The sequence below is a fragment of the Colias eurytheme genome, chromosome 7 (genome assembly GCF_061535395.1).
Source record: "Colias eurytheme isolate Ceu_HAF_F1 chromosome 7, ilColEury1 Martin Lab GWU primary, whole genome shotgun sequence".
Lineage (NCBI taxonomy): Eukaryota > Metazoa > Arthropoda > Insecta > Lepidoptera > Pieridae > Colias > Colias eurytheme.
In genome coordinates, this window is record NC_142986.1 from 7,147,933 (window position 1) to 7,162,978 (window position 15,046).

Here is a 15,046-nt window from a genome sequence, read left to right on the forward strand (position 1 = left end):
AATTTTTATGAAAACCTCTTTGAAGTCCGTATCGTAGAAAGAACTTAGATATTTTAAGAGTAAAATAGTTGTTAAATAGATAATACTTTGGCTAATAGACATGGGTAGGTAATGCGTGTAATAGTACAAAAGTAACATCACTTTGACACGTAATGCAACATCACGCATTACGCATCAGTTACAAACATCACTCGCATCACTCACTTTTTTTTATTTTGTTTTACATTTGCTTGCGTTCATTATAATTATTAACAAACAACATAAAGTACGTGGCCAAGTATGAAGGAAAATCAACTACATTTTTTAAATATTTACTTAAATTGTAATTTTACGATATGTAATAACTAATAAGTATTGCAGTTATTATTGCTATTTTTCAATATGATCTGTAATACTTCACATTTCACCATTAATATAATATAAACCTCAGATATAAACATTATAATATTATTAATCTCATCATTTCATTAAAAATCGATCGGGTAATGTGTGATGTTACGGAGTAATATCACTTCCGTGGAAGAGATGCGTGATGTTGCATTACTATTTGACGTACTGTTTTGCGCATGTCTATTGGCTAATAGCCTATATCGTACCATGTACTGATTATGATCAATAGTACCTACATAATAGATAGTACCTAATAGAAACATATTTTGTACATTATTTGAAATAGATAACATAAACCATAATCACTAAATCACAACATAGATTAATATTGACACCTATTACGTAAAAATATCTAGTAGTAAAAACATTTCATAATAATCTTTAATCTTTGTTTACAAGATGACGCCTGACGACACAGTCAAAATTTAAAAATGTCATCACGGTGAAATACATCCATACCGTACAAATTACAAAATAATATATACACAAAATGCCTGTGAAAAATAAATGGAAATTTTATATTTCATAATCATTATTATGTTAATTTCGTATGCAATATATTTAATACAACCGTATTGGATCTTCATATTATCATTTGCTGTTATTTACACAGTTTACGTCCAAATATGTATGATATTTTGAGAACTGAATAATAAAAATAAAATTAAAAAAAGCCATGAAAAAGTAAGTACATATATAACTGTTCTTTATTAAACTAATGAAGTATTGTTTCGCTCGACACGTTTCGGTCGGAAAGAGCAAACAAATATTAAATGACTGTAACCAAAAAAAAACAACTTGATAGTTTGTTAAGTGTAGTTTCAATAATAATGTTTAGACTTTAGATCTTTTCAATATTACCTACTTACATAACTCTTGCAACCTCGTGTGTAGCTTTCCTTTCTCCAAATAATATTGCAATTTTAAGTTATATTTGTTCTAGCTTATGGTAGTTACTTAAAGCTGTATTTTATACAAAATTATTCAATAAATGAGATGGTTAAGAATGATACCGCCAAATTAAATTTGTACATAAAATATATTATTCCGTGTTGAATATTATTATAGTCGATCATAATATAATTTATAAGAATGATTTCTTATCACTGTTGGCCGGTTGGCTTGGTTGGTAGTGACCCTGCCTTCCAAGCCACTGGTCGTGGGTTCGCCGTTCGATGGGTGTTAATTATCTATGTAACTAAGTATTTATTTAAAATTATATATGTATGTTTATCAGCCATCTGGTTTCCATAACACAAGCGAAAGCTTAGTATGGGATCAGATCGTGCCGTGTGTGAAAATAGTCCCGATATATTTATTTATTTATTTGTATTTATTACAAAAAATATTAAATAAAGAAGTTCTCTTTCATGTGCCTATTCAATATCCAACAGTGCACCCATTAGCCTTGCATAGACAGTGACCCCAAAGGACATTACTGTTGACCATAACGATCGATGCTAGTCTACTTATCCTAATAACATAGACTTGAATTAAAAGTAACATGATTTCTAGCCGAACCAATATCAGTTCTTGCAGTGCGGACAAAGTGTTAACACGTATATATAAGTATAATACTATAGTTATTTACACAAATGAAAATATCTCAGTGAATAGTGCAATTCTTACTGCAATTTTTTATGAAACATGATGCGTGCATTTACAATATGTCTTGTGTCAGTAACTTTGTTTTGGTTGAGTGATGCAGCGGGACCTCATAAGGTAATTTCCAATTTATTCCTGAAAGAGGAGGTCACTACAAGGATGAAGTGCCTTTGAAAACAACATTTTAACTGAAGCCGAAAAAAGCGTGAAGTAATGATTTAATTTTAAATTAAAAAAAATCTCCAATTAAAATGTAATTTGCACTTTTTAGAACCTTGAAATCTTAGTTTACCTAAAACTATTCTAAATGTCGATTAACCCAAGAGCAGTAAAATTTCGATATTGACCCAATGTAATTTCTTGAAATTAAATCAAATTATTCCTGTAAAATAAACTATATTCTCTGGTTAAAACTAATTCATATAATATATGCGAGTAACAAGTCCATAAACAATTAACTTTGTAGAACATTTTTGTTCGCTTCGATGCTTCTGTAAACAGTTAATACAAACGCCTGACTGACTATGAAAATTTACCGCCAGAAGTTATGTATGAAGGTTAAATATATGAATAGAGTAACGAATATATTATAATACATACAATAATGTAATAAATAAACAAACAAGAAAAATATTGGTTACCTTGAGTTTTCATTTCAGCGACACAAATGTGGTGACAAAAATAAAAGTTTCACGTTGATCAAATATCCATATAGGTATATAATGTCTTTGAAGTACCTACCTATTCATTTTAAATACATGAAATAACGTATTAATTTGGTAACTGCGTGTATAAGTATTTCAATTGAAGGAAATATTATTGATTCCTATAAATATAATTAGCTAATTATGCATGGCTGAAGATTAATACGAAGTAATTTACTAATACACCTACCTAGTACCTGAACGTTGTATATTTAATAAATAGACAATTGAAATATATTAGGTATGTTCTTCTTCTTTATGATTTAAACTTAACTGTAGGTGATTCTGGGGAAAGTGAGAGATGCGAATTCGAACCCGCATCACGATAATACGCTGTAGAATTAAATATTTTTTATACCTACATATAATATCTAATAAAATTTCTATATTGTGACGAAAAATAAATACGATAAATCTTAAACTATCATCTGGTAGGAGAAATATATCGCATTGCAATTTATAATAAGAATAACCGGTATTTGATATAAGAACGGTGAGGTCAAAAATATACATTTTATGTGGGTCAGTAAAAGTGGTTTAACAGGCCTATTCGACTCTATAATATTATATCACTCTATGTAGAGCTTTTATGTCGTAATCAAGTACATTACTGGATAAATTTTACAAACTTTATTTTATTTTATTTTTTCATGAATCTCTTACTTTTCGTATAGACAATAGAGGTATATAGAAAAAAATGCGCAATATATAAAAGCACTTAAATATTAATCCCTAGATTAGAATCAGACTATCAAAAAAGATTGATAGATAATTGCGAGATATAATTAAAAATATAACTAGATAGTTTTGAGATCTACCTAGATAAGATGTTATTGATTAAATAACTAAATCTTTTTTTCATACTCATCTTCCAGTTACGGCTAGCAGTATACTATGAGAGCGAGTGTCCCGACAGCAAAAGTTTCATACTGAGGCAGCTCCAACCAGCCATACACTTACTACATAGTTATGTGAAGTTGCGCCTAATACCTTTCGGAAAGTCGAGGGTAAGTCAGAATACGTTGAAGTCAAAGAAAAGTCTCTTTATCTTTCGAGGTTGCACCTCAGTAAATGAACGACCGCCTCCTAGTAAATGAATAGAATAGATCATCTCATCAGTTAGTAGTTAAGGAAACCTTATGGCAGTCAATGAAGCTAGTTTTCTTAGAAAACTTTATGTAAAGCGGATTAAATAACTGCATGCTGAGGTGTGATTTATAATCTATTGATTATTAAGTATTTATATTATTAATTATTATGCGTTTCTTTACTTAACTACTTGACAATATAATTTTCATTTTCATTGTAGAGGTCACAACTAATTAAATTATTATAAAGGCCGTCCAATAAGTTAAACTTTATGTTTGTTCCTTATACATAGTTGTAAGTATTCCTGAATGTACTTAACTAAATTAATAAAAAATTATAGTAAACTAGCGGTCCACCCCGGCTTCGCCCGTGGTACATAATATTTACGTTTTCTCTACATAAGAACCATCCTCGTACTTCAAGGAATGTAATAAAAAAAGAATTATCGAAATCGGTTCAGCCGTTCTCGAGTTATGCGCTTACCAACACATTTTGCGATTCATTTTTATATATAAGAGAAGAAGATTAACAAAAAGTATTTTTATGTATTACCTAGGTATAAATATTTTTCAGAGTATCGACTATGGCAATGACGGATTCGAGTGTCAGCATGGTTCAGGGGAATGTCTGGGCAACATGGTCCAAGACTGTGCTTTGAATATGATGAAGAAACAGAGTGACAAATTGAAAGTCGCGTATGTCACCTGTGAAATGCAAACTAGAGCTGGGGCGCAGGGAGATCTGACCGTAAGTTGCAGACTACATATTCGTTTTACCTGTTCGAAATTTGCTGTATACTGTCCGAGTAAAGAAATGTTGAATGTTTTGCTTACTAGGAGTGTTCCAGTCACAAACTTGTTTTAGACCAGTAGTAAATGAAAGAAATTGATAATTTTGAATTTGAAAATATTTTTACGTAACTACCTAACTAAATTCCTGAAAAAAATCAAGAGAATACTAAAGCTTTGATCAATAAATGGTTACAGCAGACATGTTGACGTATTTCGTAGAATATTGTTTATATGAGAGAGATCCACATTGATGAAATTCTTTGAAAATCCTTAAATCTTAGTATAGTTTTACTATAACATTCCTATTTTTTTCCTTAAGGACGCTGTCACAAATCTGCGTTACTCAAATTTAGGTATCTAACGACGTAACTTTGTTCGCGGCAATATCACGCTCACGTAAACATAGCGCATTCCATTTTATAGACCATCTTCATACTTGATATTATTTTTAATTTTTGATATTATGTATTTTTATTGAAATTGATTCCAGAAGATTACTAGGAACTTTAAAAATTCATTTTGTTACTTTTATTAGTAGGTACGATCCTAATAAGTATGTTAGTATATTCAAACAAAAGTGTGACTATTTTACATCATTATTTCATTGAATAATAATCTATGAATTGTATACAATATCAAAGCTTTTTAAGAAATGTAGAATTATTATCATACATATGATGTTACCGGCACTGTATTAAATCCGGCATTGTATACAATTCTTAGTAAATGTATGTTATTCCGAAAAATAGTCGGAATGAAATAAATTATAGGTATTCGTCACATAACACATTACCTAGGATACTCTTAAATCTGAACTTTTCCTACGTAGCAAACACATTTGCAAGTGTGGGTAGTTTTTGGGGTAGCTATTAACCAATATGAGGTCAAAACTAAAATCCAAGATGGCGCCGACGAAAATTTTACATCTTTTCGTCATGGGTGTCATTTTCAAGGTTTTGGAGTAGCTCTTAACAAATATGAGGTCAAAACTAAAATCCAAGATGGCGCCGACGAAAATTTGACTTTTTTCGTGATGGGTGTCATTTTCATGGTTTTTGGGGTAGCTATTAACGAATATGAGGTTAAAACCAAAATCCAAGATGGCGCCGACGAAAATTTGACTTTTTTCGTGATGGGTGTCATTTTCATGGTTTTTGGGGTAGCTATTAACGAATATGAGGTTAAAACCAAAATCCAAGATGGCGCCGACGAAAATTTGACTTTTTTCGTGATGGGTGTCATTTTCATGGTTTTTGGGGTAGCTATTAACGAATATGAGGTTAAAACCAAAATCCAAGATGGCGCCGACGAAAATTTGACTTTTTTCGTGATGGGTGTCATTTTCATGGTTTTTGGGGTAGCTATTAACGAATATGAGGTTAAAACCAAAATCCAAGATGGCGCCGACGAAAATTTGACATCTTTTCGTCATAGGGTTAATTTTCTTAATAATAAAGAAGTAAACGAAAATAAAATAACAAAGATTTTCGTCGGCGCCATCTTGGATTTTATTTTTGACCTCATATTGGTTAATAGCTACCCCAAAAACCATGAAAATGACACCCATGACGAAAAGATGTAAAATTTTCGTCGGCGCCATCTTGGATTTTATTTTTGACCTCATATTGGTTAATAGCTACCCCAAAAACCATGAAAATGACACCCATGACGAAAAGATGTCAAATTTTCACCGGCGCCATCTTGGATTTTAGTTCTGACCTCATATTGCGTAATATCCACCCCAAAAATCATGAAAATGACACCCATCACGGAAAGATGTAAAATTTTCGTCGGCGCCATCTTGGATTTTATTTTTGACCTTATATTGGTTAATAGCTACCCTAAAAACCATGAAAATGACACCCATGACGAAAAGATGTAAAATTTTCGTCGGCGCCATCTTGGATTTTAGTTTTGACCTCATATTAGTTAGTAGCTACCCCAAAAACCATGAAAATGACACCCATGACGAAAAGATGTCAAATTTTTACCGGCGCCATCTTGGATTTTAGTTCTGACCTCATATTGCGTAATATCCACCCCAAAAACCATGAAAATGACACCCATCACGAAAAGATGAAAAATTTTCGTCGGCGCCATCTTGGATTTTATTTTTGACCTCATATTGGTTAATAGCTACCCCAAAAACCATGAAAATGACACCCATGACGAAAAGATGTAAAATTTTCGTCGGCGCCATCTTGGATTTTAGTTTTGACCTCATATTAGTTAATAGCTACCCCAAAAACCATGAAAATGACACCCATGATGAAAAGATGTAAAATTTTCGTCGGCGCCATCTTGGATTTTAGTTTTGACCTCATATTAGTTAATAGCTACCCCAAAAACCATGAAAATGACACCCATGATGAAAAGATGTAAAATTTTCGTCGGCGCCATCTTGGATTTTATTTTTGACCTCATATTGGTTAATAGCTACCCCAAAAACCATGAAAATGACACCCATGACGAAAAGATGGCAAATTTTCGTCGGCGCCATTTTGGATTTAAGTTTTGTCAAATTGCTTTACCCCACCAATCCGTTCAACAACCCATAAAAAAAGAGAATCTCAGTCAACATAATTTTTAAAACATAATTTTAAATTACAAATAACTGGAATATGAAACTTATACAGTTTACTCTCATAAAGTATCAAATATTTCAAATCACGAAAACGACAGTATACGCACAATAATCTTTTTCTAATTCGTTTTTATTTTTGGGACGAGGAGCGATACACCCGTCCTTCCAAGAGCGCTTCTGAGCGCGGTCTGACGACCCGCGAGAGCAAAATGTATGAAGAAATCGACAAGTATTTTTAATTTAGCTTATAATTGAAATAAAATTTTGATTTAGACACAAAAAAATTATCTCAATCTATAAAGGACTATATATCCCTCAATAATTTATAGGTAAGAAGATAGATTAGGCTTTTAATTTTCTTAAAAGTGTACCGTTTTAGACCCCATTTTTTTGCATTTTATGCGATCATTGTGCTGGGAAAATCGTATTTCAGTGACAATTTTGTATGACGTCGTACAATTTTTATAAGATGATCGTAGAACTGAATATATTACCTTTAAATTAAGATATTACTTTGTTCTCACGTGTAAGTGCTTTGAGTTAAAATTGTACCGTAAAATAGCGGTTTTTGTTAAAAATCTGTTATAGCACCCTTAAAATGTTTCAGTGTGTGCAAAAAGCAGGACTTCCAGCAAATAGAGTGGAACATTGCGTCGTGGGTAACGAGGGAACAAACCTACAGCTGCAAAGCGAATACTATACTAGTTTGATCGCCCCGACCTTCGTGCCGACCGTCATTGTTAATGGAGTAAGTTATTTAATACTGTCATAATGCACGTATCCAATCAATACACAAACACTCGATATTCTACAGGTACGTTGTTTTTTCACATTTGTGTGTGATTTTGTAGTGAAATTTTAATATTATTTTAGTTTGTTTTAGGTATATGTAGTACCTTATCTAGTATATAATATAATGCTATAATTGAATGATTAGTTTATAATATGTTTAAGATCTTTCGAGATAGATTCTTAAGATGGATGACCATCCACCCTAGTAACGCAAAATATTCTACTATATCTACACCTTAGGTCTTAATAACATGGATTCTAGAGCTATTTTATAGGAGCAATGATGAAATATAACTCATATTTGTAATTTGTTTTCAGGAATTCGATCAAAACATTCAGGACAATGCTCAAGTGGACCTCATCGGGACTCTCTGCTCGATACTGAAGGAGGCGCCGCCGTGCGCTGAACATTACAACAATATGGCTTTGACTTACGTTTTGGTTAATCAACGATGAATAAATATTGAAAGAAATTGTTTTTATTTTTTTTATACGAAACGTTACCTAATACGTAAATCCTTAACATTTGCAATGAAAAACATAAGACACGGAATACAAAAAAGCGCTCGCAGCTTCGCTTTTAAGCACGACAGTCCTAGGGAATTTTCGTGACCAAAAGATGCCTATACATTTTTCAAAGATCAGGTTCTATAATGGTATCTATGCCAAAATTTAAATTGAATCAGTCTTTATGTTGAACATGATTTATGTTGCTTTAGATTTCTAGGAACATACAACGTGCAACAAAAACAAGTTATGAATAATTTATCACTTTTTATTATGGCCCTTAAGTATTGCTTAACATATTATGCGCTTATAACTACCTACTCTACGTTATTGTTAGAACATGAAGGTGCATCTAAATGGGATATTTATTTTGAAATACACACTTTATAAGAGTTTATACGTGTCTCCAAAAAAATAGATTTTAATCCATAGACTGATTGAAAATTAACAGATTTTTTACGACATAATATACTTACTACTTAAAAACAATGAAATATTTCCCATTTATAAGCACCTACATATTTTAAGAAGGTGAATTATCTATGATCCATTTATAGTAATGTGCAATGTTTGTGTAAACGCTCGGGACGCCTTCGCTGCCGCAGTTTTCTGAACCGAACGAGACTATTCCAATCTGAAAATATAATTGTACAAATAACAATAAATGAAAGAGGTAAATAATATATGACATACATGACAAAACATATTTTAATTCATAATTGCAATTGTATTGTAGGTAGAGCTAAAATACCTTACTAAAGAAACAGTTGACAGTTGACACTTCTAACAGCTTTTGACGACCTACCGCTCTGCTTGGAACAATTGACGCAAAATTGACAACTTTTTTAATTTTCAAAGATATAATTGCTCCTCACTTGTACAAAATGTCCATCCCGCTTCAGTACCAACGGTGCTCCTCCAAAGCCCGAATACGCGTCCCTCCCCTCTTCCCCTCCCGCGCATAGTTGCCCTTCGTGTATTGGCACAGAGTCTTCTTTAGCACTTCAAACAGCTATAACCTTACAGCTATTATAGACTTACCTCTTTGCTTGGAACAATTCGCGCCAAAATCGACAACTTTTTTTTTAATTTTCAAAAATAGAATTTCGACTCAGCCCTTCGTGTATCGGCACGGAGTCTTCTTTAGTACTTCAAACAGCTATAACCTTACAGCTATAGACTTACCTCTTTGCTTGGAACAATTGGCGCAAAATCAGTAACTTTTTTAATTTTCAAAAATAGAATGACAACTCACTTGTACAAAATGTCCATCTCGCTTCAATATCAGCGGTGCTCCTCCAAATCCCGAACACGCATCCCTTCCCTCTTCCCCGCCCGCACATAGTTGCCCCTCATGTATCGGCACAGAGTCGCCGAAGATACGCTCACATGTTTCTAGAGGGACTAGCGGCACTTCTAGTAGTTGTTGACGGCTTACCTGTGCAGTTTTGGTTGGAATTATAGGAGTTTTGACAGAAATATAGAGAAATTTAGTAGCAAAAACTAGAATATATTATGAGTTAAGGTATATTTTCGATATAACCCGTAAGGGTTAAATTTTATCTTATGCGAGATAACCTCTAGGGAAATCTCCGCCTTAACATACATTCAAGAAGGAATGGACGTCAATGCATTTTCATATTTAAAAAAACCCTATGTGAACTTAGTTGAAACGGTAAGTTACATCTAAATTCTTTGACAAACAATGAGCCTAGTTGCTAGTAAGATCACTGGGCATCAGGATCCCAGGGTAAAGGTTATCTAGGAATGGCTAACCAATAACACTATAGCCATAATTTAACTAATTAACTCACCGAGCTAGTCTGTCCAGATAATTTCCCCCATCCGACAAGCATGGCCCGTTCGTTGATCACAATTTCCGGCTTATCGTTCAGACAGATCGGCGCGGCTGTCACTGGAACAATTACAGATTTGTGATATGCATTGACCTGGTGAAGGTCGTTTATACCTAAATTTGTAAAAAAAATATACATAGGATATCGGCAAAAAATATTGGGTTCCCAAAATTACAACAGGTATATTCTATACCTACAATCTACATAAGTATAACAATTAAGCATGATTCACGATACACCGTGCCGGAGCCGGAAAAGAAATAAATCCTAGACTATTGAATTTTTTCATGCGCATTTTACGAACTATTTAATAGACGCATTATAGCTAAAGTGGTGAGTAGTGGAAAACTTATTACTTTTTAGTTTTTGAACATACCTGAATATTTGATTTCATCCTTCAATATAACAAGAGCTATATCATGTCGGAATATCTTCTGTTCATAACCCGGGTGAACTGAGACGCTCTCCACTTTTATCATTTGAGCTTTGGGAGCGCAGAAATAGTCATTGCAATCTGTACTTCTTTCCGTGTCCCATTCGCCTACTACTACTGATGACCTGAGAAAATTGATGTGTTATAAAAAACGACCTTGTTTTGCTTAGTATTCATAAATTCTGTTTATGTTATGGCTTCAATAAAAGCATCGTGGAATACTAATACGCGCAAGATTTCCTTAAATAATAACAATTACGAACTGTCAAAGCAGTTATATTAAATCACATTAAGGTAGCATAGAAGTTAAATATTTATAAAAGAAAATAAATATTCTTACAATTTGTATCCTTCAGGTTTTGCCAGCGCACAATGAGCAGCTGTTAAAACAATTCTCTTTGCTATGATGGAGCCGCTACAAGCAAACCGCAAAGCCTCTTTATCTTTGTCCGAACTCCCGAATGATGTTTCTGAAATAAATTCAAATCTTTTAAATTGTATACCGGAAATAATAATTAAAACAAAAGGGAGTAAAAAGGTGTCGAGGAAAATCTTTCGATAAGTTCGTCTATGTGTCAGTAAATTATTAGGTTGTAACACAGTGCTCTTATTGGCATTACTGAATAGTAGTAGTATATCGTCGCATAAAATTTCATTCAACTGCGTACTTACATGTGGGTATATTGGAATGAATTCTGAGACTTGAGAAATTAGGATTTAGTAAATCATAAAAAAATTGTTTCAAAGTAAAATAATTTACATGTACTCACTAGTAAACCCGACTCTCGCGACCCACGGATGTGTTCCCATACCGTTATAGTCTACCCCCCTGACCATACTCTGTCCGCACTCCGGTGTCCCCCGCTGGTAAACCTTGCCACAGTCGCAGGAAGGACAGCACACGAAGTCCTCTTCGTTTGAACTGCCGCATGTCAACTCGTTGAGGCGGTGGAAGTACCTTTAGTACAGAATGAAAGTTAGGCCTTTGGGAATTTAGGAATACATGTTTTAAATTAAAATATTTAATTAATAGCGCATGGGTATAGAGTAATTTCGGAGTGAGATCCATTTCAGAGGATAAAAAAATCATATGTTATTTTTTTATAATACATGATATAATAAGCTAATTAAAATAATGTTATTTCGATACGAAGACATACTTATCTGATGAGAAACACGAGTAATCAAGTAAGTCTTCTAACAACGGACAAGCACTCATCGGAACGCACGTTGTGTTCGGTGGACATGCTGCCTGAAAAAGAACGTCCAAAAATAAGTATTAAAATCATTTCACAGTATCAACTTTTAGGAGTAAAACTTATCCATACTTACGCTTCCAGGATCTTCGTCCACATTTTGACGACCGCCTACACTTATTGATATACCTGAAATATTATTAAATTTATTGTTTAAATAATCTAAATTCTATTAGTAAAGGTTGATGGTTGGATGTTTTCTAGCTTTACACAAAAACTGCAAACTTTATAATTATATTCGACAAAAAGAAGTATGATAGAATATGACATTAACACACGGTAAGGAGAAAAAGATTTTATCATCAGAAGCAATCGAATGAAATCTATATTATAAGCTATAGCTATAAGTATATTTGGACTGCCAATAATAATATACCGTATATGCAAATAAAAATAACCTTTACAATATTAATGCTTTATTACATAGTTAAATCTCTATTATCATTGATTTTAGTGGAAATCCCATTAAACCAATGTTGCATGAGCCATCATCATTACTGATGACCTTGCCTCTGATAGATATGATCTGGTAATGGAGGCTGTATTGAATGCATTGTACATATGTAATTATTCAATAGTGATGTCAGACGTGGTAAATGTCATCCAACAATACAATAAAATTGGGTTAAAATTAAGGAATTATATTTATCAGTTATGTAGAGCAAAAAGAAAACAAATTAATGATGATTGTTGACTAAACCTTAGGATACATATGGCATCTATAAATCTTCATTTATTTAATGTTAAACATCGATATCTAATAATATAAATCTGAAGTTTGTTCACATGAACGCGCTTATCTCAGGAACTATAGACCGATTTCGGAGATTATTGCACCGTTGGATAAGTAAGTAACTATGTGATCCCGAGTTCAATTCCTACTAATATTATACGGTACATATTTAAAAAATTGGAAATTCTGTCGGTCTGCATAATATAACCACTGAACCGATTTGGTGTTGGCACAATAATAGTTTAAGAACTGAGAAAGAAGGTCGTAAGACGCAGGAATGCACTTACAACATTTTTTTCAATATAAAAAAGACAACATAATATGTTGAGATCTCGTTTGTCTGTATGTGTAGGTTTGCTTTGTAACTCAGTTATTTTATACGGGTCACACAAAAACCAGTTGCCTAAATAAAGATCAGCGAACTTTAAGTGAAATTTTGAATTTTTCAACAGCTTTTATTAATAAATCCTAATGAGTACTTACATATTTAGAGTACTTACTTCCAAACTGGCCGTTAGCCAGCTTAAAAACAAAAACGAAAAGCACAACAACCGTGTTCATATTAACTAATTTCCGTATACACATGTTTATCACATCACCTTCACACAATGTATTTGGTACAATGAATTATATTGTGGTCACATGTTGCAATGGCGGTGTGATCACAGCATAAATGATACGGTACAAAGCCTCCGATAGAGCCGGCTCCCTGGTGCAGGGCTACTCAACCTTTTGATACAGATTAAAAGCTCCTGTTGGGATCTTTGTTAGACTTTTTATAGGTTTATGATAATTATTAAATTGCTCATTTAGCAACAGGTTGCAGAAGATAGGGATGAAGATATATCTACTAATCATTTACTGTCACTAATTGGAAGAAACTAGTAATATAGTGGAAAAAATTGTGCCATTTTAAACTGTATATGTAATAACTTAGTTTTATTATGTGAATGTATATTTACCTTTTGAGTACATAACGAATTAAAAAAATAACCATAGTCCTATGAAATAAATATCTCGGACTATAGGTGGGAACGATATATCCATACTAATATTATAAATGCGAAAGTAACTCTGTCTGTCTGTCTGTTACTCAATCACGCCTAAAATACTGAACCAATTTGCATGAAATTTGGTATGGAGATATTTTGATACCCGAGAAAGGACATAGGCCACCTTTTATTGCGAAATATGTACCACGGGCGAAGCCGGGGCGGACCTCTAGTTTTAAATAATTATGATATGTTAGCAACTTATAAATAATAAAAGGTTTACAGCAGTTGAAGAGATGAATCACGTTCACACGTATTTTATTTAATGTAATTAATTAAAGGCGTTTGATTGAAGATCTTCCTCTTTAAAATGTGAATAGTATATTTATGGAATAATATCAAACATTATACTTACATTATATTATAAAAGTTATCTTTATTTTAAACTAGCGGTCCGCCCCGGCTTCGCCCGTGGTCATCATCATTGGCCTTTACGTCTATCACAGACGATTTATGATGTTACATGTTTACGTTTTCCGTGGTACATGTTTACGTTTTCTCTACATAAGAACCATCCTCGTAGGTACTTCAAGGAATATAATAAAAGTTCAGCCGTTCTCGAGTTATGCACTTACCAACACATTTTGCGATTCATTTTTATATATAAAGATTGTAAAAACTATTAAGTACAAACATCGAAAATATTATATTTTTTAAAACAGCGAGAATAGCTAAAAATGTATACCTACCAAAAGGCCAATAAGGTCAAACTAGATCTGTATTATTAGTTTCAACGTATCCACAAAAGAGAACAACTGCATTACATTCAAGTTTTAATATTACGTTGTGACGAAAACATAGGCTATAGTTCTGTATATCCAAGAAAAGGACTTCATTCATTATAATTTACAACCCTCACTAGCCAGGTATACGATACCAGCTTATTAAATACATACGAAGCATCAATAATAGTTAAAGGCTATAAAAATAATTGCTCGAACATGAGACGCGTAGAGCGTAGCCGTTAATCTTTTGCAAAATCAGTTTTTTGTTATTCCTTTGTTGAATTCTCTTTTTATTTGACGCGATGTCATTCACACCTGGCCACTGGACGTCATTTAATTAAGTGGTACAGTAGTTAATGTGAAGAATCTTCGTACATACTTATTTATTTTTAAGATATTTATAGCGTTCAGATGTTTTAATGGGGTGATCGCAACCCGTAATATAAACTTGACAATTAGATAAGTTTTTATTATTACTGATTAAGATGTAAATAGTATTCCAAACTCCAATTTTCTGTTCAATTTAAAC

The 15,046-nt window shown here is 32.9% G+C and overlaps 2 protein-coding genes across 2 annotated transcripts; one reads left to right on the plus strand and one right to left on the minus strand.

Annotated features, from left to right (window-relative positions):
* Window positions 1-1,892: 1,892 nt before the first annotated feature.
* Window positions 1,893-8,442, plus strand: LOC149907133 (GILT-like protein 1). The gene is made up of 5 exons (XM_090103538.1): window positions 1,893-2,112; window positions 3,575-3,706; window positions 4,362-4,535; window positions 7,771-7,911; window positions 8,274-8,442. Exons 1-5 carry the CDS (start codon window positions 2,038-2,040, stop codon window positions 8,409-8,411), a joined length of 660 nt encoding a protein of 219 aa, XP_089959664.1. The 5' UTR covers window positions 1,893-2,037; the 3' UTR covers window positions 8,412-8,442.
* A 283-nt stretch (window positions 8,443-8,725) lies between these two features.
* On the minus strand, window positions 8,726-13,433 carry LOC149907134 (CLIP domain-containing serine protease B4-like). Its single transcript, XM_090103515.1, has 9 exons — window positions 13,241-13,433; window positions 12,084-12,136; window positions 11,912-12,003; window positions 11,522-11,709; window positions 11,092-11,221; window positions 10,695-10,876; window positions 10,277-10,377; window positions 9,718-9,900; window positions 8,726-9,096 (listed from the first exon to the last, which is right to left on the minus strand). The coding sequence occupies exons 1-9, from the start codon at window positions 13,323-13,325 to the stop codon at window positions 8,986-8,988; spliced, it is 1,125 nt and encodes a 374-aa protein (XP_089959641.1). The 5' UTR covers window positions 13,326-13,433; the 3' UTR covers window positions 8,726-8,985.
* Window positions 13,434-15,046: the final 1,613 nt, after the last annotated feature.

Coding starts and splice junctions, on each gene's coding strand:
- LOC149907134 (XM_090103515.1), bottom strand. CDS start 13,325: ATGTGTATACGGAAATTAGTTAATATGAACACGGTTGTTGTGCTTTTC. Junction 11,222..11,521: donor CGCGAGAGTCGGGTTTACTA/GTGAGTACATGT, acceptor AATTTATTTCAG/AAACATCATTCGGGAGTTCG. Junction 9,901..10,276: donor TATCTGGACAGACTAGCTCG/GTGAGTTAATTA, acceptor AAAACTGCACAG/GTAAGCCGTCAACAACTACT.
- LOC149907133 (XM_090103538.1), top strand. CDS start 2,038: ATGATGCGTGCATTTACAATATGTCTTGTGTCAGTAACTTTGTTTTGG. Junction 2,113..3,574: donor ATGCAGCGGGACCTCATAAG/GTAATTTCCAAT, acceptor CTCATCTTCCAG/TTACGGCTAGCAGTATACTA. Junction 4,536..7,770: donor GGGCGCAGGGAGATCTGACC/GTAAGTTGCAGA, acceptor AAAATGTTTCAG/TGTGTGCAAAAAGCAGGACT.